This window comes from Natrix helvetica (assembly GCF_964273705.1).
Source record: "Natrix helvetica genome assembly, chromosome: 3".
NCBI lineage: Eukaryota > Metazoa > Chordata > Lepidosauria > Squamata > Natricidae > Natrix > Natrix helvetica.
In genome coordinates, this window is record NC_138549.1 from 31238390 (window position 1) to 31262902 (window position 24513).

At 37.7% G+C, this 24513-nt stretch overlaps 1 protein-coding gene across 7 annotated transcripts in view; it reads left to right on the forward strand.

The window, feature by feature from the left end:
• Positions 1-544: 544 nt before the first annotated feature.
• TFDP1 (transcription factor Dp-1) overlaps positions 545-24513 on the forward strand; it is a 31261-nt gene continuing 7292 nt past the window's right edge. For 2 of the 7 annotated variants that reach the window (XM_081946269.1, XM_081946270.1), the window contains exons 1-9: positions 724-836; positions 2638-2720; positions 9735-9801; positions 11863-11960; positions 16223-16344; positions 17435-17600; positions 17822-17968; positions 20152-20220; positions 20750-20901. In XM_081946269.1, the coding sequence (XP_081802395.1) occupies positions 818-836; positions 2638-2720; positions 9735-9801; positions 11863-11960; positions 16223-16344; positions 17435-17600; positions 17822-17968; positions 20152-20220; positions 20750-20901 (923 nt within the window). In that variant the 5' untranslated portion in view covers positions 724-817. Of the gene's footprint in view, positions 686-723; positions 837-867; positions 1287-1719; positions 1774-2110; positions 2248-2306; positions 2347-2637; positions 2721-9734; positions 9802-11862; positions 11961-16222; positions 16345-17434; positions 17601-17821; positions 17969-20151; positions 20221-20749; positions 20902-24513 lie in introns of those variants that run through there. The other 5 variants (XM_081946271.1, XM_081946273.1, XM_081946272.1 and 2 more) reach the window with 5 other exon arrangements.

Genomic DNA, 24513 nt, shown 5'->3' on the forward strand with positions numbered 1-24513 from the left:
CGTCTTCTTACTTTGGAATCGGCTCGTCCACAAAAGATCATGAATGGTTGCTTCTGGAGAACCACCGCTAATGTATCTAATAGGTCCATCTCTTCCATCTCGCTATAAACTCGATAGCAACATCAGAACCATGCAATACAATAAGCACGTTCGACTTCATTTCGGCAGCTACTTCTTTGGCTCTGGGAATATTTACGAATTTCAGGAGGCCGCCGATAACCTACTTTTGCCAATGAGCTGAAGCCGCTCCGCTCCCGTCTGCAAAGAGGGTAGGCGGAGGGTGGGGGCGGGGGTTAAACGTCATTGCAGCGGCCCTGATCCTTCACGCTCCCTCCAGTGGGCGGGGCAGCCCTCCCCCCGGCAGAGCCTTCCATTTCGCGAGGGCGGGGCTTTCGGCGGGGTGGGGGCCAGCAGCTGGCGGATTCCGAAGCCAACAGCAACCGCTCTAGCGCATTTGGTCTCCGGGAGCAAAGAGGCGTGTTGGAATCCCGAAGGCGCGAAAACCTGACGCATGCGCGCGGTTTTTTTCTGCACCGCCCCGGTAGGCTTGGCTAAAGAAACGTCTGGCGTGAGGAGACGGGGGAGGGCGTAACGAGCTCCTCGCGTTTGTCTATGTGGGGCACGTTTTTCCCTCCGTGACGTCAGCTGCAGCGCGCAGCGTCACGCCGGAGGGACGCACGAAAGTGTAAGTTTCAATTTTTTCTTCCCTTCTTCCTGCCAACCGCCAAGAAACTCATCCTTGCGGGATCGCGGCGGGAGAGGAAGCGGGGGAGGGGAGGGGGCAGCGGCGCCCCTCGGTCGTCGTCGTCCGCCTCCTATGCAGGAAGCGCGAACAGGTGTGAGAAGCAGCTACGGGGCCGTCAAGGACGACAGCCCGCCGCCGCACTCGGCGGAGCCTCGGGGCCAGGAAGGAGAACCGCGACTTGGCAGGGCAAGGGGGTGAAAGCGCTTCTTCGCAGAGAAGCGACGGTCGGCTCTGTCGCCGCATTCCGTTCACGCGTCGCGGAAAGCAGCTCCCCGCCGCCTCGCCTGGCAAGGCTCACTTCCTTGGAAGTCCGCATCGAATGGGGAACTCTGGGTTCTAATTGGAGCCGAGCGGGATGGAAATAAGACCGACTGGTTTTAAGGGGCATTTACTCCGGAGTCGGCGCGTTCAGGTTTAGGCAGCAGATCCCTCCCTTCCTTCGATCGATCCTTTTGCACGAGGAGTTGGCGTGCAACAGTCGCCGAGGATCCTTGCTCCCGAGCCAACGTGCAGAGGCTGCACCCTCCAGGGCTGCAAGGCAGTTAAGAAAGACTTGCGACTGCGTGCTGCTAAAGCGGGTCGGCCGTCCACCCTTCACCCACCCCCCACTCCACCCAGGCCCTTGTCTAAGGAAGGTCTCCCTCCGGCCACCGAACCCGGGGAGTTGGATGGCAACGCTGCGATTTTTTTTAAAATTAAAAACAAAATGCGTTGCCTTCCTCCCGCTTTGTCATTCCTGCGGGATAGTTTGCGTTCTCACTTGGGCGACTGGTGCAACGAGGGGTGGGTGAGTTGGGGTGGCGGGTGTTTGAAGCGTCCCTCCAAACACGGCTCCTGCTGCCGGCGAGGGCGCCCGCTGGGTCTCCCGCCCCCTCCGAGGGGTTTTTAGGAGGCCCGCGCATTGCACATGTGCAGTTGGCATCTCTGGCTCCTGTGAGAGCGCGGCGGCGGCGGCGGCGCTGTGGGTGGGGGAATTGCTCGGGTGGGGGATGGAGTTGGCTCTCGGCTACTCCTCGCCCGCGCTTCAGGTACCGGGGGGGGGGGGTTGGCGTCGCGAGGACAGGTGGCAGGCAAGGAGGAAGCGGCAGCCGCTTATCGCCTCTGCTGCTTTCTGTGGCGGAGCATTTAGGCGGGATGGTTTAACATGAGGGAGAGACCCTCTTCTCCTCTCCCCTTCGCCCTCTTTAGTCCGCCGACCCTTCCCTCCTCGGCCGGTGACACAAGAACGAGGAGAGTGGTCGTGCCTGGGTGGCCCGCCGTTTCTCTCCCTCCAGGAGGCAGTTGGTGTGGCGGCCAGGGCTCTGGCCGGGCTTCTGAGGCCCTGGAGAGGGGGCGGGTAGGTGCAGGAGGCGGGGGCTGAAGAGACTTGTTCTCTGGAAGCACAGATGCTGCTGCTGCTTGCTTGATTTCTACCGGGGCTGAGGGCCCTCTCCCCCTCCTCCTCGTGGAAACATTACATAAATTGCCTCGGCCTGCTTGGCTATTTGCACAGAGGAAGCGGCGTGCGTTTTGTTTGGGATTGGGAAAGAGTGCATTGGGGGTTGGGCCCCGAGGCCTAGCAATTGTAATGCAGGGAATGGGGGCAGGCATTACCCGCTTAGGTTGTGCATATCTTTGTTTATGAGGCATGATTATTCTCAGAAACTCGGTGCATGGTTGGATAAGACCTTATCTTGTTCACACCACCCACCGTGTTTCTCGGTTTAGTTTTTCTCATAAGAAAGAAACTTAAATTCCTTGAGGACTAAACTGTCCCATATGGGAGGGAGAGCTTTTGCAAATCTTAACTTATTTTACATCCAAGCTGGGTGATTAACAATGTCTGAGCACTATTGGTATTCAATATGAAATGTGTGAGAGTTTACACTTAAATATATTCTTTTCTTTTTCAGAATATAGTACAACTGTTTCTACTCTTTCCGTGGTGATCAGAAATAAACATTTTGTTTTTGGACTTGGTAACATGGCAAAAGATGTAAGTATATTTGTAAATAATTCTAGAGACTTATTTCTAGGATTAATGGATAATAGAATTTACTACTGATGCTAAAATGGCCTCTTATAGGAGTTGAAGGAAGCGGATATATTTTATTGGATAATAGCCATATCAGTAGAACTATTACCATATTCCAAGAATGTATAGTTGCACCCCCCTTCAGCATAGCTAAACTACCTTTAGTATATCACAAACTCCATCATCTACAAACAAGACAAATCATACCATACAGTCGCTTATTAGATAGCTGCTGTGGTTTTAACAATGTCAAAATATGCCATATTTATCAAAATAAAATACCAGTGCAAAGCTATTTATCTTACTATTACCCATTATAAGTACATTTTTATTCTTTTTACTTTAGAAAGAACCAGTTATTAACACTTGATCTGAAGCAATTTTATTTGGATCGCCAGTAGTTCTGCCTATTTTTAGGAAAAGCATTACATTTTGCCTACCTTTGTAATTTTCAAAAACTTGACTCCTTTAGAATGTTATTTTGCTATCTCTGTGGATCATATGATAGGTTTCCTAATGATTTGTTTTCATCTGTTGATAATTTTTAATATTGCAAGAAGCTTTCAATTTGAAACTTACAGATGGCTCATCTGGTGCTTGATTTTGTTTCATGATTATTTGTATCATAGATATAATATTTTGTAATCATTACCTAAAGATCTATGGGTATATTTTTAAACTGCTAATATAACCTTATTGTGCCTGAATGTGTTTAAATAGTATTAGCTTTAATTACATTTTTATTACTCAAATAATCAGAGAAATTTTGCTTGAAGTTTTACATCGCTGTTTCTTAATTATAACTTTCCTCAGTTAGGAACAATTAGTTCATTTTAATCCACACATATGTTCCTATAAGCAGAAATTTAATTGGTTGGATAACCATTTGATACATTATGTTTCTAAATCTTGTGATCCATCAAGCTTCCATTCCCTCCAAAAATAGGTTTCTGATTTACCAAGGCATTGATTGGTCAGTTGTTTGTTTGAATGGTTTACTTATGAAGCTCAAGAAGTAGAGTCATTTTTAGCAATCCACAACTTTATATTTAACTCAAACAATTTAAACTTATATTTAAATCAAACCATTTTAAACTATTCTTTATTTTAAGTCTTCTTTTATTTCAAACTGTATTTCTGAACAAACTTTCATAGGCATCAGTTACCATAACAGTTTGATTTGCAACCTGTTGCATATACTAAATATTAACCAAATCAATTGCATCCAACAGCCTATAGTTACTACTTCATTATTACAGATTAGATACAAGTAAAAAATTAACCTTTAATATGCATGGAAGATTAAATAGGAGCTTAAACAATAATTGTATATATATTCCATTAAAACTCAGAACAAGGCAATGATATACATATCTTTTTGCTATTGTTGCCAGATGATGTCCATTAATTTCATAAATGAAGTCTGATTTATGGAAGACTTTAATAATTATCTTTAAACAAAGCATACAACTATGTTTGAACATGCTAAGGGTTGGTGTAAGCATACATAATTTGACTGCTACATAAAGATGATCTATTTCTTCATAGGATGAGAAATAAATGTTCACATTGTTCGCTTGCTAAAATAATAAATAGAATGTTGCAGACTTCATGTAGTGGAGGATCTGAAGTAGGAATGTGAGCTTTGAATAAGCCTGAGATGATTTTGTGTCCTGGGATCCTGAAAATGTTTCTAAAATATCTTGAATATATGACTTAAACCATTCAATATCAAAAATCATATTGCCTTTTTAAATTAAATGTGTTTAACCTGTGCTGTCCAATGACCTTGTGATTCATTTTCAAGTTCAAACTGTCCAGATCAGGGTTTGAAACAATTGTTCTGACATTACCAAACATATTCCAGTACTGTTTCAAACTTGGAACACTTCTACAATAGTTGGAATATTTCAGTAAACACTTTCAAACTCAAAACATGTTAACTTCATAATATCAGCAAAGATTAGTACCAGAAAGTAACACCTTTCTATTGCTATTACTTTATGCACATTCTTGCAGAGTGGGCTTGTTTTGTATATGGCAACCTAAAAGCTCAATAATATAACAGTGCTACCTTGACCTACAGCAGTTCATTTAATGACCGGCTGAAGTTACAAAGGCATTGAAAAAAGTGACATGATCATTTTTCACACTTAAGACCATTGTAATCTATATGTAGAATACACATTTAGTTCTTTCTAGAAATAAACATTTTTCTAAAAAACAGATAACAATATTTTATTATCCAGAATGTTCTTAATAAACATGTCCTTAACTAAGAATCTAAATTTCCCTCTCCTTCAAGTTAGTGGTTATTAGGATTACTCTCCAAGTCAGCATGGTTTGGAGAATTTGTTTTTTAAGTCAATACTGTGATACTGGTCACACAAAACCATGTGGAATGATCTATCTGGTTTTGTCTTGAATTTGAGGCAGAATTTAGGAGCACTATGTTCTGAGTTGGAAACACTTGAACCTTTTGAATATTTTACACATCATAATAAAATAAATCTTGTTTATTTTTTTTCAGTAATGTTTACCTTGTTAAGAGCCTTTGGACATACTCTTTAAAAAGATAATTTCTTTATATTTTACAGACCTGATAATCAGTTTCAAAATACGTCATTCTCTGCTAAACAAAATGCAACAATTCACATAAACTTTGATTTCAAAATCAACAGACCTAATTTAATAACATTAAAAGATGATGTATTTTTCCAGGAAAGGAATCTAAGATTTCTTTAGAAAGAACTATAAAACTGAAAAAGAATATCTGTTACATATTAAATGCTTAAAGCTAACATTTCCCTTTGCATTTAAGTGTCTGTCTACCATATGACCTTGTAAGAAAGGATTCTGTGTCTTCTGCGAAAGCATTGATTTCCATAACATGTTGTCTGCTTCTTTCATACATCTGCATTGTATGTAGCTGAAAGTAATCTAGGAAATTCAAACTCTCTTTAAATCATTTTTACTTTGTGTGTTTTGTAAAGGAAAACTAGAAAGATGAGTTAGTTGGAAATAGTTTGGAACTTCATTTTGATTTTATTAGTTAATCAAATTAATTTTGATTAAATCGGCAATGGAGATTACATTTGGTATTTTTCAAGTATAATTGTTTTGAACTATTCATTTTGATAAAACAGCTATGAACCTAAAAATTTAACTGCTTAAAAATATGTGGCCTATGGACTGCTTGCATACTCTATTCAGAAAGTAATCGTGAAAACAAAAGAAAGATTAGGCTAATTCAAAATAAAATAAAAATTATTTTGTACACAAGTAGTTTGTCAGAGAATAATTTGAAGATTCCAAATCAAAATCACATCTTCAGATTTGATGTTCTAAAGTCATATGAATGACTTGATTAAACCATCTTTGATAAGTTCTGATATAAATATTAACTGCAATTTGTTTCTAGTTAAGGTGGAAGATAAGTCTCAGTATTATATTGGACTTTGGTGTAGTGCTCAGCAATAATTTGTATTCTGCGTTAAAGTGTGATAGCAAATCCAATCAAGTAACCCAAAATAAGTAGACTTTGTTATCACATGTGTATAATGGAGGGTATTTTAAAATTTGTTGGATTATTCAGCAAAGCTATTTGATCCCAAATAAAACACACTATAAAAAATATATGAATGTGGTGTTGCATTAAATTATATTTCACAATCATTTGATACAATTTTAAAATGTGATACACACTGATGTGAGACGTATTTTTAATCATCCGCATTGTGCATATAAGATACAACAGTAGTTTACCTTCTTAAATGTTTTTTAAGAACACTATAAACTTTTTAACACACTTTTTAACACACTATAATCCTGATGCTTCCTGATGGATTCCCATCCTAGTACTTAATGGGTAATTTGTCTGACGTTGCTTAACTTTCTCTAGAAAGGCAATGGTTGGCTGTGGATAAAACATATGAGTTGATGGAAACTACTTTTACAAATTCATGTTTATATTTATAAAACTTTCAATTTCTTCATTTTTAATTCTTATCTTAAAGAAATACTTCAATGCAATTATTTATATAGTCCCTGTGATTCTACCCCTATCTGTGGAGTTTTAATTGTAAAATGGCCCAGTTGGATAGGACATATCTGAAATTTTACTCAAAAGGTATTAAATATTAACTTTCTCCAAGTCAGAATAAAGTTCCTTATTTATTATCTGGTGTACTATTTTTCAATAATTACAATAGTAAAATGTATGCTTTTAATTATAATAAAGAATTTCTAACCAATTTCGTTGTATTTAAGTACAATGACAATAAAGATGATACTTATACTAGGTTATACTATACTAACCTAGTTCTTTTATTGTAAGTGAGTAGTCACAGCGAACTTTGTTGTTAAGAAATGTTGTGGAAAAAACACTTTTCTCCTGCTAATGAGAAATTGTACTCAGTCTTAAATAGATTAGTTTTCTTGACAGGTGAGAAAGTTTAAATTGTGCTTTATAACGCAAAATATAGAAAAAATATTGACTTGCTTTCATTGTTATTTTTGGAGTAGAGTGGAGCTTTTGGAGCATTGTAGCTTCAGATTTCAAGATGAGGCAAGAAATTCAGGTCCACCTTTCTTGAGCTCAGGTATTAAGTCCTAAAACATATGAAGCTTATTTTGAACTTGATTAACAAAATAAAGATCCCAATGAATTCTATTTTAAATAGATTCATTTTGGATTACAGCTTTAGCAGTGAAACAACAATGATTGTTGAGAATCTGTTCAACTAAAACTAGGTTTTCTTTTGGTTTTGATGGGACTGCCTAATAACTTTCCCCCTCAGCATTTTAATTATTTTATGGTTTTATTTATTTCTACATGTTAGTTACCATCATTCTACCTGAACTTGCTTGGATATGCCATTAAGGGATGACCTTTATATTGTTACAGATACATAGCATGCAGTAGTAATAATCTTGGTATCTTTCTGGACTATCTGGTGGGAAATGTATTTGATTTAAACATTACCTTATCCAGCAACATAATACCATAGCTTTATATATTCCTGGAAAGTTATTCTAGAGAATCAAAAACTCTACTACAACAATTTTAAATCTTTGCAATAAGACAGTACACCAAACTTTTAAAATTAGAAACACTGATTTAAACAAATTAGGAAATGAAACATGTTATAACAGGACATATAGTTTTCCTTTCTTTTAATCTTATTTTAATAATGGGATATATGAGCTGACGTATGATGGCATATTTTAACAGTATCTGCAGTGAGATTTGTTGGCATAATACTAGCTTATTTCAATATTTGATGTTTTTTGTAGTGAGTTGCAAATCTGTTTCACAAATATATTTTGGAGGAAAAGTAGGATCTTTAATGCTTTTTATTTTTAAAAAGTATTCTCTGAAATTTCATTGCAAACTTTAAAAAAAAATTTCATTATATTTGAGGAGAAATATACCAAAATCTGTTCATTACATGGACAGAGTAGTTGTTAGACTGGTAAATCATAGTTGGAAGACTCTTTAGAGGTCATCTAGTCCATCCCCCTGCTTGGGGCAGGAATTTGATATAACAAATTCCTATTTGATATAACAATCCTGATATTTTAAGACTTACTGAATTTAAACATACTCTATACAACAAATAATGAAGATATTTGCTTTTAATTCAGAGATTTAAACTTTCTTAAAACAATAATCTACTTAAATGTAATTTAATTTTATTATGGTTAATTTCTAATCAAAAATTACTGAACACTAACAGTATAATCTCATTTATTTCTTTGTCCAGTTATAGATATATTTCTGCATCAATTAATTTTTTTCTTCTGCTTGTTTCTTATTTTTTTATGAAAACTTCAATAAATAAATTTCCTATGGCCTGCATTCTATGTTCCTACCAACGCATCCCAAAATAGCATTTTAGTGTTTTTAGCAGCTGCGTCATACTGCTGGTTCAAAACCTTTTCCATGTACTACTGCCAAGCCAGATCTCCTCCATGCTAAACTTTTATTTTTCCCTTCTGGTATAAGAAATGTACATTTCTTTCTCTTAATTTCATAGTAAAAAAATCAAAACATGGCTCAAACCTGTCTAAATATTTTGAATCTTAAAAGTATTAGCTGTCACCTGCCCTGCCTTTATGACACTTGCAGACTTCAAGTTCAGACTTCAAGTTCAGCACTATACAGTCCATCCCTACAAACTGAAGTGGAGCCATTAACAAATACTCATTAAAATCAACAGTGAGTCCATCAAAAAAAGTACCAGCTGGGCCAGAATTTTTTAAACTGTTCTGCAGAATTCTTGATGGAGTGACCAAAGATTAAGCTCTCTGTCTCGTCTCGTCTCCCCCCCCAATACATTCAAACACAACTATTTTGTATCATCAGAGCTTTGTTCATTAGGGGTTGCAGGATTTTTTTTAATCAACTAATTTCATGGTTTGAAAAAAAAATTGAGAACTACTGATCTGCCCGATATTTTACATATTTGTAGCAAGTTTAGCCAAGTATTCATAAGCATGCTGTTAGATGTTTGCCCTGGTACAGATTCAGACAAGTTTGCATGTTCCAGAATCCTTCCTCTTTTTGAATATGGGAATAAATAACATTTACTCTCTCTTCTATCTTCTGGGAATGCTTACTTGTTTTCCACTTATCAAAGATTGCAAGAACAGTTCTGCAATCACCTCTCTTAGTTTCAACAGTGTAGTTTAATTTAGGATATTGATTCTATGCTGAAAGATACTTTGTTGAACTAATTAACATCATATTATTCTTTCCAAAATGGTTCAGTTAATATACGTAAGACAGTTTTTTGTATTTATTTTTTATGGCTATATGTAAATGGACAATATATTTCTGTCTTTAAAAATATGTGTTAAAGCCAAAAGAGTAAAGATTTATTCAAGGCCATAAAATTATCAATCATGAAAATTGATAGCGGAATATAATTTGTTTATAGATTATTCTTCATGGGTTATTTTTTTCTTTCATAGGCTGGTCTCATTGAAGCTAATGGAGAGTTAAAGGTTTTTATAGATCAAAATCTTAGTCCAGGAAAAGGTAAATTTTTTGGGGTCATTTGTGTTTAAGAATTGACACTGTATATGTCTGAGCCTTTCTGTTAAATTCAAAGGCTACTTGAGGAGAGAAGCAGCCCCCTTTTTTTTTTTACAGAAAAATGCACAAAGCTGGACTAATCCCCAACACAGGTAGTCCTCAACTTAACAACAGTTCGCTAAATGACCAGAGATACAATGGCACTGAAAAAAGTGACGTATGACCATTTTTCACACCTATGACCATTGCAGCATCCCCATGGTCATGTGATTTACATTTGGATGTTGTCAACTGACTCACATTTATGACGGTGACAGTGTCTCGGGTTCATGTCATCAACTTTTGTGATCTGACAAGCAAAGTCAGTGGGGAAACTAGATTCATTTAACAACAGTGTTACTAATTTAACAACTGCAGTGATTCACTTAGCAAATATGGCAAGAAAAGTCCTAAAATGGGGCAAAACGCATTTAACAAATTTCACACTTAGGAACATAAATTTTGGACTCAGTTGTGATTATAAGTTGAGGACTACCTGCAATTAATAATTCTTTTGAAGGGGGAGAGAAATGCATTGAGTTCATCTAGAATTGGAAAGTTAAAAGTGAAGGACAAATCAAAAAATATATAAGATTTTAATATTCAAATAGGTGGATATTTTCATGAATAAGGGAATCCTGCACTGTTTGATATAATAAAAATAGTTTTTCATTGTTTTCCACTGAAATTCAGCATTTCCTTGAAAAGTTACATTTATTCCCTAAATTGAATATGTGCATACCATATATCAGTAGCATTTGAGCTATTTGTTAAAATTTATGTTGACAGTGACATATGTACTTTTATAACTGAATTTTGAATAAATGTTACTAGGAAAAATACATGTTATAAGAATTCTGCTTAAAAGTGTGAATATTAAGTAAAGGTTTTTTGCCCCACATGTTTTTTAATCACTGTTTACAAATGTTTTAGTTAAATGTTATTAAACAATGGGCTCACAAATGTTTAATTAAACGAGAGTTACTGCAAATGATGCAAAGTTAATGTCAGCATGTCACTTCCTAGTTATTAATAACTCGTAGATTACATAGAGGAGATAATGTTTTTTCATATTATTTGATGAAGATTTTCATATTCTTTATCTTTGAACATAACAGATTATAATTCAGGTTATACCTAAAATTATGATCTTTTTCATTCCCTATTCCTCAATGCCTAAATTGGAGGTGTTTGATATTTTGCTAAGTGAATTGGTTAATTTTTTTTAAGGGATTTGATCAGATACTTAATTTTTAAAAAGTTTTTAACCACAAGGTGGCAGTATTTGTGCATATACATTGGATGCTCAAAATTCAAACTTCCAAGTTAAATTGAAAAATACAGTAAAGTGCAACTTTCTTTAGTAGGATTGGAATGTTTTAACATTGAAGTCTTAGCAAAATTGAAAATTTGCTAAATTGTAAATATAGAGATTCTTACCCATTCTCATTCAAACTTAGTATTAAGTTGAAGCAAAGTTGGATGTTTGTGTTGGTTATTTAGAGATTTTTTAAGTGTTAACTTTCTGATTTCAAGGAGTGAAGTAATAGTTTTATCAGTTTGATCTTAAGTATTTGAGGTGAACTCTTAATTTCATATTTCCTGGGCAGAAGCTTTCAAAAATGTAGTGGCTGATGATCCCATTTCCCAGGTGTTCAGAATCTACTATGGATAGTTCTCTAACTTTCCGGAATAGTTGAAAAACTTTAAAAGGTTGCAAGGACAGGACAAGTAAGAGGAAAACCTTGTTATGTATATAATTATCCATTCACATAACATTGGTTTACATATCTTGTCCTAGGCTTTTACAGAATAAATAAATCCCTGCAAGCATCAAAAATATAAAGCTGTTGAACATGGAAGTATATATGGAAGTATATATTGGAACAAAGTCTGAAACGATCAATATTAAAAGCATATCTTGAATCTGTTTGTATTGTACTTGTATTTTATTCAGTGTTAAGGTAGGAAGATACATGCATTGTCAATTGTTAATTCTTTTTTAATTTTTTATATGACATTTAGGTGTTGTTTCATTAGTAGCTGTTCATCCCTCAACACTTGGTAAACAACTTTTGCCGAAAACATTTGGCCCGTCGAATGTCAACATTGCACAACAAGTGGTAAGAGGCCTGTCAGAGAAATCTAATCAAATTGTAATGGTAATTTTTAATACATATACATGCACACACCTGCTTATAGGAAAAGTGTTAGGCATGTGAGACATAAGGATATTTATTCCAAAATTGTAGAAAAAAGCATTTGCGTTGTAAAGGCAAAAATAATGCCCTTCCAGTTAATTCTGGTTTATTTTATTTATGCCTGAACATACAATTAAGTTGGTATAGTAAAATCTATTCTCCTGTTTATACTAAGATTATAGTATAGATAATATATACTATAGTATACTATAGATTATAGCAGTAGTTCCCAAAGTGGGCGGTACCGCCTCCTGGGGGGGATGACTTAGGGGGACGCTAAGAGGCAAGGGGTTGGCAGGGGGCGCTAAGAGGCGGGGGCAGCAAGGGGGGCGCTAGAAGGCAAGGGAGGTGGCAGAGGAGTGCTGGAGGTGTTCTGTACTGTACTCTCGACTTGCCTAGCTTAGCGGCAGGCGCGGAAAAGAATGCGATGGGACTGAAAGTGAGAGTCCTTCCCGGCGCGGCTTGTGGAGGTGGCAGCTCAGTCTCGCCTCACCAGGAACTGGCAACGCCATGCCTTTGGGAAGGCTCGGGTCTCGCACGGGCCTTCAACAGGTGGAAGGGCTGGGTTCTTATTCGTTGCGCGAGACTGGCGGTTAAAACTGCTCCTCAAGCTGCGGGGGGGCAGCAGCCGTGAACCCCCAAACATAGCGATGGAGTTGTTTTCCCGCTTTTCGCCGGTCTTTGATCCCTCCCTTCTCCACGGCCCGCTGTTATTTAACGAATGGGCGCGTGGATGAACAGCTTCACAAGAGCCTAAGGTCCTGTCCCACCCGACATGAGTGCATGGAGCCGCCGGTCTGTCATGCTGTGTAGAAACTGAGCTGGTGCCTCCTTAAAAAATTGCAGGGGAAGCTGAAATTTTGGAATGTGATTCTAAGGGGAAGAGCGTCTACGCCACTTGAGCTACTTTCTTATGTAAATAAGGATTGAACAGCATACAAAAGAGGTTGTCGATTGTAATCCTTTCATGCTGGGGCAGGGCGTGATTTTGCAGCTACTTCATAGATGCACGTTTTTTTCTATAGTATTAGTATTGTTAATAGGATTCTTTTTTAAATCGTCTGGATTAATAAACAATCTTAATCTTGCCCACTGCTGGAAATACTCCAGAAAATGTGTTTTAAATTAGTAATAATTTTTATAACATTAGCTGGCTGGCTGATCTGCTGAAAGACGGAGGCATATTTTGTTCAGAATAGTTTGTGGAATTGAGACAAGTGGTTCTCAAGCATTGACACACCTATCAAAAGTAGCTTACAGTGCAGTTTAACATCATGTCCCGACTACATCCTTGTGTCTCCCCCCCCCCCAAATGAACTGTCATTACCCTGATCTCATTCCCAGTAATGAGTGAAATATCTTTAATCATTAGTTGTACTAGCTATAAAATGGCATTTTCCTCATGTCCATATTATTTCAACCATAGCTACAAAGTGCAAATTAGTATTGCTTATTATCCGTTATTTTGAGATCAGCAACCTATTGTGGGGAACAAAAATGAATTTGGGAAGTGGCACATCTCTCCAGTGTTGGGAGGCACTGGCACATCTCTCCAGTGTTCACAAGACAGACACCTCTTGCATTCCTTATTGATCAGAGGTGGGCTTCACTTACCTTTAACAACCGGTTCGCTGGTTGTGAGTGTGCGCACATGTGGATTTTGAATAAATGTGCAATTAATTGTTACAGTTTTGAATTTTACTGTTCCTACCATCCATCGTGCAAATCACCCAGTCACATGACCCTCCAGCCACGCCCACCAAGCCACGCCCACAGAACCGGTAGTAAACAAAATTGAATTCCACCACTGGGTGGAGGGCACTGAGGATCAGTTTGTAGCACCAAGTGGGCGGTGGACTGAAAAAGTTTGGGAACCACTGGATTATAGTATAATCCTAGTTTTTTTCATAGTATGTTGTACTGTAGATACATGACTGATTACTTAAGCTAATATCTGAAATTGTATTTATTAACCACTGATGACAAGCAAAGTAGCTATAGTGTTAAAAAGACAGCACATAAAAACAGGCTCATATATAATGAAAGGAATAAAATCATCCTATACGTTTGCTGATTTAAAAGACAACCAAAGATGACAAAACAAAAGAGATAAAATGAGGACCCAGATTGTTGGGAGCAATATGCTTACTCTGTAAACCGCTTAAGAGAGGGCTGTCAAAGTACTATGAAGCGGTATGTAAGTCTAAGTGCTATTGCTATAAAGTAACAGCAGGGTACAGATCTGAAAGTAGGAAATAAACCACCTTTCTCACATTGATATTTTTGTTTTTTTTTAAACTTATAGCTTTAAATAACAAAAAGGAACAAAACACAAAGTTACACACTATTAAACAATACTTTATTGCTTAACAAAGTAAAAAAAAATACAAAAATATAATAGGTTGCTACAGTATACAATCAGAATTCTATATGTATCTAGTGCAAACATTACAGAAATATATATTTCTAAAACAGAACTATCATGCTTTTTTAGCATACTGTATTTTGTACAAATGAATCCCATTTTTCATTAGACTTATTCATACAAAGTCTATGGCTATATCTCCTCATAGGTGTAAGTGTATTCAGATCTTCAATCCATTAAGTAAATGGAGACATACGGTATATTTTATCTTTCCAATGGTGCAATCTTGGACCTTTAGCCATAATATGTTTTAAAGAAACGTCCTTATTGCATCTCCAACAAAATGCCTTTTTTGACAGTCCTTCCCTACATTAAATGTAATGGAGCCCAATAAATTTTAAAATTTTAAAATATTTTGTTGTATGCAATAAATTGAGATCTATTGACATTCTAGGTATGAACACAGCAGCACCATGTGACATATCGGGACTTTCGCTAAGCCGGGTGTGGGCAGGGCCAGCACGTGACGCATCTGGTCCACGGGCCTCAAGTTTGACACCCCTGATCTAAGCAATATAGACATCTCTATAATTATTCCACTCAGTTCACAGCATCTGCATATCAAACTGTTTACTGAAAATAAATATCAAAATAGTAGGTTTTTTTGTTTTAAAGGATTTGACAATTTTTTCTGGTATCTCAGAATCTCTAATTAAAAACCTGATCTGTACCAAAGTAATGGAGGTATACTTAAAGTAACATTTTGTATTGCAGAGGAGACTGAGTGGGGATTTTTGTTATTAATGTAATAATGAGTTACAATATTGATATTTTAAGATTGTGTTCCTGTAGGTCAGTGTTTCTCAAATAGTGGGGCGTGCCCCCCCAGGGGGGGTGCGAGGCTCCGTAAAGGGGGGCTTGTTCGACCTCGTTTGACTGTCAGGAGCGAAGCTGCCATGAGGTGACCACGCTCACGAGCATAACTTCTTCTCCGCCTTCCAAACTTCAAAACTCGGCTGCTGAGTCTTCCAGCAGTGGCTGCTCTAGGAGTGCGCTGTATGGTTGTGGGCTGGCTGCTGGACAGAGAGTCTTTTGGATATAGAGTCTTCCAGACAGAGAGTCTTCCAGCAGCCAGCCCACAACCATAAAGCACCCTCCTAGAGCCACCGCTGCTGGAAGACTCAGCAGCCGAGTTTTGGAGTTTGGAAGCCAGAGAACTTTGTCCTTGAAAGTGGTAATGTCTTTCTATCAGAGCATATGTAACTATTTGAACAAAACTGAAAGTTCATTCTTTTCCCTTTGTTTTATATCTACAATCCTAAGCGTATTCAAGTTCCACTTTTTAGGCCTTATCAAAACAGTGCTAAACTAACTACGCTTGGACACAAAGCTATAGTAATTCTGCAAAGAGCAATCATCTATAGTGGATAGATTCTTCTGAATATTTATTCAGAGAGATATAATCTCTCTCTCTCTCTCTCTCTTTTCTGCTACAGTTAATAAAGCTATTCTTTGTTGTAAATTGATCCACATTTCTTTCTTTTTTTATTCTCTTATACGTTAATAAGGATACAGTGTTATGCAGAGGTGTACTTATAACATTTTTATAGACAAATGATACTATTTACAGTCGCGCGGGGGGCGCGAAATGTTTTCTTCTTCCTAGGGGGGGCATGACAGAAAATAATTGAGAAGCACTGCTGTAGGTGGACCTATTTAATTTGGCCAATTTTTAAGTTGCAATTGTTTTTTTAAGGGAGTTAATAACATCACAATAATGAATAATTATTTATTTCTAATAGTTTTCTATTAATTGTAGGTTATTGGTACACCACAAAGACCATCAGCCCCAAATACTATTTTAGTAGGAAGTCCACATACTCCCAATACACACTTTGTATCACAGAATCAGACTGCAGATTCTTCACCTTGGTCTGCTGGGTAAGTAACATCCAGTTAAATTAAAACTAGAATTACAGTTTTGTAGGAATACAAAAATATATGCTTCAAAAATACCTAGCATGAAGGTAAATATACATATACATATACATCATATACATATACATATATACATACATACATACATACATACATACATACATACATACATTTGTGTTACAACGCCTGGTATGCCCAAATATGGAAGGGAGCTCACTACTCCCCCTTTCTGTCCTTCGAAAACCATCCAGGCAGAAAACCATATTATATTGTGCTAATATAAAACCATATTTTATATTAGCACAAATACAACACACACACACACACACACACACACACACACATATATGCACACATATACATATTTATATATATATAAATAAAAATAAATAAAAGGAGGAGAGCCTGTGGCTTAGTGGCTAATATGTAATACAGCCCAGGTTCAAATCCCAGTAAGGGTGTGGCTAGCTGATGAGAGCTAAATAGCTCGAAATAGATCTATACTAGTCTCCCTTTATTTATTTATCAGCGCACACACACACACACACACACACACACACACACACCATATATATATATATATATATATATATATATATATATATATATATATATATATATATATATATATATATATATATATATATATATATATATATATATATATATATATATACACACGCACGCATGCATGCAGTGCTATCTTCATTTTAGATGTCAAAAGGGTTTTGGGGCTCCCAATGTTTTCTGTGGGAAAGGGGTCCAAATGGCTCTTTGAGTGTTTAAGGTTGCCTAGACCTGCCCTAGTATATTGTGGTACAGGATGTTGATAAATACTTTTTTAGTTCAGAATATAGCTTTTTCTATAAAAGCATATGTTATATTTTGTGTTTTGAGTCATAAAATAAATTTATTTTCTTTGATTCTTTTTTATCTGTAGTTGTGATTGTGTAAATAAACTGGTCACATACACTGAAACTAAATGAAGTGAGTGGTTCAGGACCTGCTTAAAAAATAAAATATGTAACTCTTATGTATGAAGCTGTAAATGAATTAGGGAGCTGTTTACCAATAACTAATCATATTTTTATAGTAAACGAAACAAAAAGGGAGAGAAGAATGGCAAGGGTTTACGACACTTCTCTATGAAGGTCTGTGAGAAGGTTCAAAGGAAAGGAACTACCTCATACAATGAGGTAGCAGATGAGCTAGTTGCAGAATTCAGTACTGCAGATGCTCACATCTCACCAAATGAATCAGTAAGTATATTTGTATTCTAAATTAGTTTTTTTATGAATTATATAGACTTCCCACTAAAACTCCCTCTTTACTTAATAAAAATACCCATTTATTGCTCTCTTTGGTATCATCAATTGGACTAACTGATGATAGCAATGTTTGTTTGTCTAATCTGCTAAATTATATTACTAAGTAGTATAACTGCAAGTATTTTGATACTTTTAATTTATGATGTTTACAGCAGGCTTATGATCAGAAAAATATAAGGCGACGGGTCTATGATGCCTTAAATGTTCTTATGGCCATGAACATTATTTCTAAGGAAAAGAAAGAAATCAAATGGATTGGCCTACCTACTAATTCAGCTCAGGAATGCCAGAATTTAGAGGTAAAATTTGCTGAAAATACACAATTTGTAATATTTTCTTAATGGATTTTCTCATTAAATCTAACGACTGCTTAGATTCTCGCATTTCCATTTAAGTTAAATTTAAATTAAATTTTCCTTTAATTTCATATGGTTGATTTCTTGTTTGATATTCATGTTTGAAGTAGTATTTTGTGATTTCATTGCTTTCATAATTGCATCCTGGCAAATAAACCAAAGAAAAACAATTCAGTTTGCTTAAAAATATGAAGGAAACTGTTAAAAGTACTCTTAATATATTTGAAATTAACACAGGACAAGAACAAGAATTGATATATAGGTTTGTGGTTTTCCTCCTCAGGATGCTTTTGAAAAGTAAGGTAAAATGCAGTAGAAATAGTTGATATACTAATTAATACTATTTTAAGATATATTAAGTTAAGACTATTTCATTCTGTGAAAGGATTGATTATATAATAGGTATTTTGTCTGATTCAATTATATATAATGTAATGAAGTATTCATTGACAGATAGGACATTGTAGCAGATAATTTTAGGTACTATGCTTAGGTCGGATCGAAGAGGGCCTAAGCCCAAAGTTTCAAGTCTGGTGGCATAAGGTATTCTGTTGCGAGCAGGGGAGTAGAGTACTCTTCTCGTGAAATATCTCTGGACTTGTTCATTTGTATTTATGTCTAATATGTAGTGTGGGTTCCAGGCAGGTGAGCTGTATTCAAGAATTGGTCTAGCAAAAGTTTTGCAGCAGGGCAGAAGAAGGGTGATTGCATGTTCCTGGCCTAACAGCTAGAACTTCTTGTCTCTAAGAAGTGCAGTTACATGATGTTTCATCTAATAATTACATTGTTTGGCAATGAAAATTCTGGTCCCAATTAGGGTCATTAAGTGAAGAATATCTGTCTTTGCTTTATTTTGGGAAATAACTGTTCCATGCCAAGAAAATTGCTGACTTTTAGTCTGTTTGAAAGGGCAACATTTTATGAAACTGTTTCAGCATAATTAAAACATTGGATATTTTATTTCTGCACAGCTACCGTATTTTTCGGAGTATAAGACGCACTTTTTTTTGCCTCCTGAAGCCCCGCCTCCTTCACCAAAACGGCCGTACATAGCCTTATGGAGGTTTTCAAAGAGCTCCTGGGGGCTGAGGAGGGTAGAAATGAGCAAAAAAGGGCCTCCCCCGGCCCCCAGCAGCACTCTATAAGCCTCCATAAAGCTATGCGTGCAGTTTTTTTGACAAAAAAGCAGGCTGTTTTTTGCTCGTTTTTGCTCCCCCCCCAGCACTCTGCAAGCCCCCCCCCCAGGCTATTAATGCTTTTTTTTTTAAACGGGCTGTTTTGGGGAGGTTTGCAGAGTGCAACCCCCCCCCCCCCTTTCAGAAAGCTGTTTAGTTAGAGTGGTTGATGAGAATTATATTGGTCAAGTGCTGTGCCAGCAGAAACAAAGTTTTAGGTGCTACAGGTTGTCAGTAATTTCCTTCTCCAGCACATGGATAAATACACCTGGAAACATCTACCTACCTACTCTCTCTCTCCCTACCTACCCACTGTATTTCTCTCTCTCCCTCTCTCTCTCCCTCTATCTACCTATATATCAACCTGCTTACTCTCTCTCTCCCCCCCTAACTATTTACTGTATTTCTCTCTCTCTCTATTTTTCTCTCTCTATACCTCTACCTACCAAACTACCTTCTCTCTCTCTCTCTCCCTACCTATCTACTGTATTTCTCTCTCTCTCTTTCTCTATCCTTCGACCTACCTATCTACACACTCTCTCTACCTACATACCTACTGTATTCCCCCCCCCTCCCTTTATTTACCTACCTACCTAACTGCTCTCTCTCTCTCCCTACCTACCTACTGTATTTCTCTCCCTCTCTATCCCTCTATCTACCTACTTACTTTTTTAAAAAATTGCCTCTTCAAAACCTGGGTGCATCTTATACTCCCAAAAATACGGGTAGTTTGAAACTGCTGTTGAAAAAAATGTGCTTTTGGAGTTGTTTGATATTCAGATTCTATTATTTTAGAACAATTATAAATTTTGTTACACATGCAAAACTAGTTTCATGCTGCTTTAGTTGCTCATTTGTGAGTAAAACCTTTAAAGTAGCTCCTAGTATACTACTGAGTATACATCTTTGATTAATTCAATATGTTATTACAGTATTTTTCTTTTTGTTAAGGTGGAGAGACAGAGAAGACTGGAAAGAATAAAGCAAAAACAGTCACAACTACAAGAATTAATTCTTCAGGTATCATCGTAGAGCAGTAGCATACGTTTTCTTCCTGCTAGTCTGATGTTAGGTACAACTTTGAAAATTTGAATTCAGGGTTTCTCTTCTTTAATTCTGTTTTAAGTTAATGTCAATCTGTCATGATTTCAACAATTCTCAAGTTTACATGGGTACCTCATATTTTTTTAAAAAGGAATCTGATGAATGAGTGGTATACAAGGGACTATAATAAAAATAAAAATGCCCTTGAGTTGAGTTCATCTCTCTGGTAACTTAAATTTGAGTGATTTTCTTGGCATTATTGCAGAAATGGTTTGCCATTGCTATCTTTCAGGATTCCTTTTTAAAAACTCCCCTGTCTAATCAACAAGCTTGAAAAGTTCAGGTGGTTCCCCCATCTAATACTGTCCAGAACCAGACTTCCCTAACTTCTGAGGTCACCAAGGTCAATTAGGTCTTGTCACCTGCTGAGGGTATTGAGATGAATAATGCAAATTGTTTCCCAAATCTTAAAAAAGCAAACTTTGTGTGCTTAAACCCTTAACAGCAAATTGCCTTCAAAAATCTTGTTCAGCGAAATCGTCATGCACAGCAGCAAGCAAATAGACCACCAACTTCTAATTCTGTCATTCACTTGCCATTTATCATAGTGAACACCAGCAAGAAAACTGTAATCGATTGCAGTATTTCTAACGACAAGTAAGTTACTAAAACCCAGAAAAATGATTTCTTTTGGTTTTATAGATATAGTATGAGGTCTTATTGAATGGAGCGATTGAATGTCATAAATGTTGATATTATTTTTAGTTGCAGGATAATAAATAGACCAATTTTCCATGCCAATCATAACCTCTCTATATGTTTTTTTATGTATGTATGTATGTATGTATGTATGTATGTATGTGGGGTGGTATCTGTGGACACAAAGAATCATTAATACTTTGTTCCCATTAGATTTCAGGTGTTTAAAATTAGCCATGTTGATAGGTAGTCTGTGTTTACATGGAGAATGGTTGAACTTAACGTTGAAAATAAAATACTCGAATACTAAGTCTCTTCATTGGGGCAGACCATGTCTGCCTTCTAACTACTAGAATCATTTCCTGCCTGAGGAACCACTTTCATTCTAAGTCTTTATGGTTGACATGGAGTTTGTTACTGTAATGTACCTCATTATATTTGCAATAGTCATAGAATCATAATTCAACAAGGAAAATCAGATTATTGAAAAATCTCTGGAAATTGATATTCACAAGCTTTTCATTCTTTTCTTTTTTTTTAAACAAAGTTTTATTGGTTTTTTTAAAATTTACAGGGGAAAAGGTAGTGGAAAAAGTATATACAATTTTTGGCAGTTGCGAAGTGCGGTGGGTGCCCCCTCCCTCCATACTCATAATATACATCTAAACAAAAATCTTTAATACATAGTAGTATATAGTCAGCATATTAATTCAATTGGTAATTTCGATCAGTTTATGTCAAAAAGATTTTCTTGATCATTTTTGTGATCTGAGCTTTCTTGGTATTGCCCCATCTTCCCCTGCCGACAGAGCTCCGGCCCCTCCCGTGTCCTGCGTGTCTGTTGTAGGATCATCTGATTTTTCTAGGTGTGCTTTGTTTTTTTCCATAAAGGCCTGTGCCTCTATGGGTGTATTAATTCTAACTCTTGTCTCCTCTCAGAATATTAACATACCTTCAGGCATCAACCATCTGAACCACACCCCCTTCTGGTATAATTTATTCGCTAATTGCGAATAACTTTTTCTTTTTTCCCTCACTTTCTTGGGGATCTGCTTCAGAATGGTTATTTCCCTATCTTGGTATGTCAAGGCTTGCCCCCTTTGTGCACTCAGAATTTCATCTCTTGTACTTTTTCTGAGAAATTTAATGTGTACCTCCCTGGGTATGTTGTGTGTTCTAGCATAGGCTGAATTCACTCTATAGACCAGGTCTATCTCCCACCCCATCTGTTGTTTTTCTTTCTGAATGTATTCAGCCAGAATAGTTGTCATGATGTCCCTTATGTTTTCATCATCTGCCTCCATCACGTTTTGGAATCTAAGGTAAAAGGACATTCTCTCAAACTCTATTTTCATCTGCTGGGTATCAAGTTCTTTGTTTCCCTTCTGCACCCCTTCCACCCCCTCCCTCATCTCAGCCGTCCCACCCTCCAAAAGATCCAGTCTCTGTGAGTTCTTATTGATTTGAGCCTGATTCTCTTTAATTTCTTCTTTCATCTCCTTTAGTTGTTTCTTTATTTCCTCTTGTCCCTGTAAAAGTTGCTGGAACATTTGTTGAAACTCCGTCTCTGTACTTTTAGGTTGCATCAAAGCTGTTATCGTTGATTGTGTACTAGGACTGGAGGTTGCAGATGTCGGGGCAGAGGTAGCAAAGCCAGGCTTTCCAGGAGGTGGTCTTTTAGGAGACATTGTTTATGAAATAAGGAGTTCAGTCAGTGTAGAGAATGGTCAGTCAGAGCGGCAGAGCAGCCAGAAGAGTCCAGGGGGCAGAGGGTCCAGGCAGAAGAGAGTTTCTCTAATCACCCTGGCAATAGAGCAAAGTTTTTCACTCCAGGGAGTTCAAAAGGTAGCAATCCACAAGAGATTTGTCTGAGTAGCACGGAGACAAAGACCTGAAGCCTGAAGTTTTAAAGGTGGAGTCAGGTTTCACAGTTCATAAAGACAACGGAAGTGTGCCATCTTGCCCTGCCAGCTTTGGGTTTAGAGGCATAACAAAGTTTTCAAAGTTCCCAAAGTTCCCAGATCATCAATATATTGTGAGCTTAAGTCCGAGAAAATCACTTTTAGTAAGGGCGTGACATCATTGGTTGGCTCTCCCCCCTCCTTCTTCCCCTGGGGCTGAGAGCAAAATTGTTCCAAGCCGCCTCTCCGAGGGGGGGGAATCCCCCTCCCTCCAGCCGCGCCTCTCCAAATCAGCCGAAAGGAAAAGTTTTGAGCTGCTGGCAGTTTCTCCATGTTAGTAAGGAAAGGAGTCTACGCCTCACCGCACCGCAGCCACGTCCTTCTGCTTGCTCATTCTCCGCACAGCCTCGCAGCGAAGACGCCAGAGCGTCTCCCCATCATGCTCCCCAGTGCCTGGAGCGAGGCGGGGGGGCCCCACCGGCCGCCGCCGATCCCGGGGATCCCCTGCAGTGCCGCCCCTCCGGCAGGAGCCTCTACGGGGCGTCCTGTGCCCCCCAAGGAGTGGGGAGCCCACTGGGGAAGCGCGGGCCGAGCAATGCTTGCCCGTTGCCGTCAGCCGCCGGAACCGGAAGTGAGCTTTTCATTCTTCAATGACTTCATTCCAGTAATAAAGCTAGAAAACCTTCACTATCATTTTATAAGAGTACAGATTAATAGGCTATAATTGGATGAACTAGAAATCAAGACAGAATTGTGTGAAAGCTGTCAAGCACAAGACCAGTAAGAGCACTTAGGCAGGTAGGAAAACCCAAGTGCACAGGTATGGAATAGGTGGTATTTGGCTCAACAGTAGTAACTAAGCGGTACCTACCTATCCTAGTGGACTATAGGAGTGGTTGCCAAAAGGAGCACTATCCTAGGCTGCATCAACAGAGAGCATCAAGATCACAAGTGATGGTATCAATCTAGTGAGGCCACATTTGGAATATTGTGTTTGGTTCTGGTCTCCATGATACAAAAAAGGAAAGTCTCTAGAAAGAGTGTAGAGAAGAGCAACAAAGAAGTCTATGCTAAATTGTGAATGAACAGCTAAGGGAACTAAATATTTTTAGCCTAATGAAGAGAAGACTTGGGGAGACATGATAGCAGTCTTCCAATACTTTGAAGTACAGACATGATTTATTCTCCATAGTTTCACTTAGTGACCACAATTGAGGCTAGCATCTCTGTTGCTAAGCAAAACGTGACCATGACTGATTGAGTCACTTCTCAGTTACTTGTTAAGAAGTCACTGCAAGTTATTAAGACATAACATGGCCGTGATTTGGGATTTTATTGCCAATTTCCCCATTGACTGCTTGTGATTGGGCTAAATATAATGTGATCATGTGATGGCGGGATCATGCAATGAACACCTGGTTGCAAAGCATCCAAATTCTGATCACAGGGACACTGCAGTGGTTGTAAAAGCAAGCACGGGTTGTAAAGTTACTTTTTCAGAACATTGTAACTTTGAACAGTACTCTAAATAGGGCAGTTGTTAAGGACTACCTTTCATGAAGCTTTGGGTTTTTGGCTAAGCCTGTTCCTTGAGATATGCCTCACATGAAAAAAAGAGCCACTCAAAGTCACCTTGAACCTGATTTGATGATAATGATAATCCCACCCA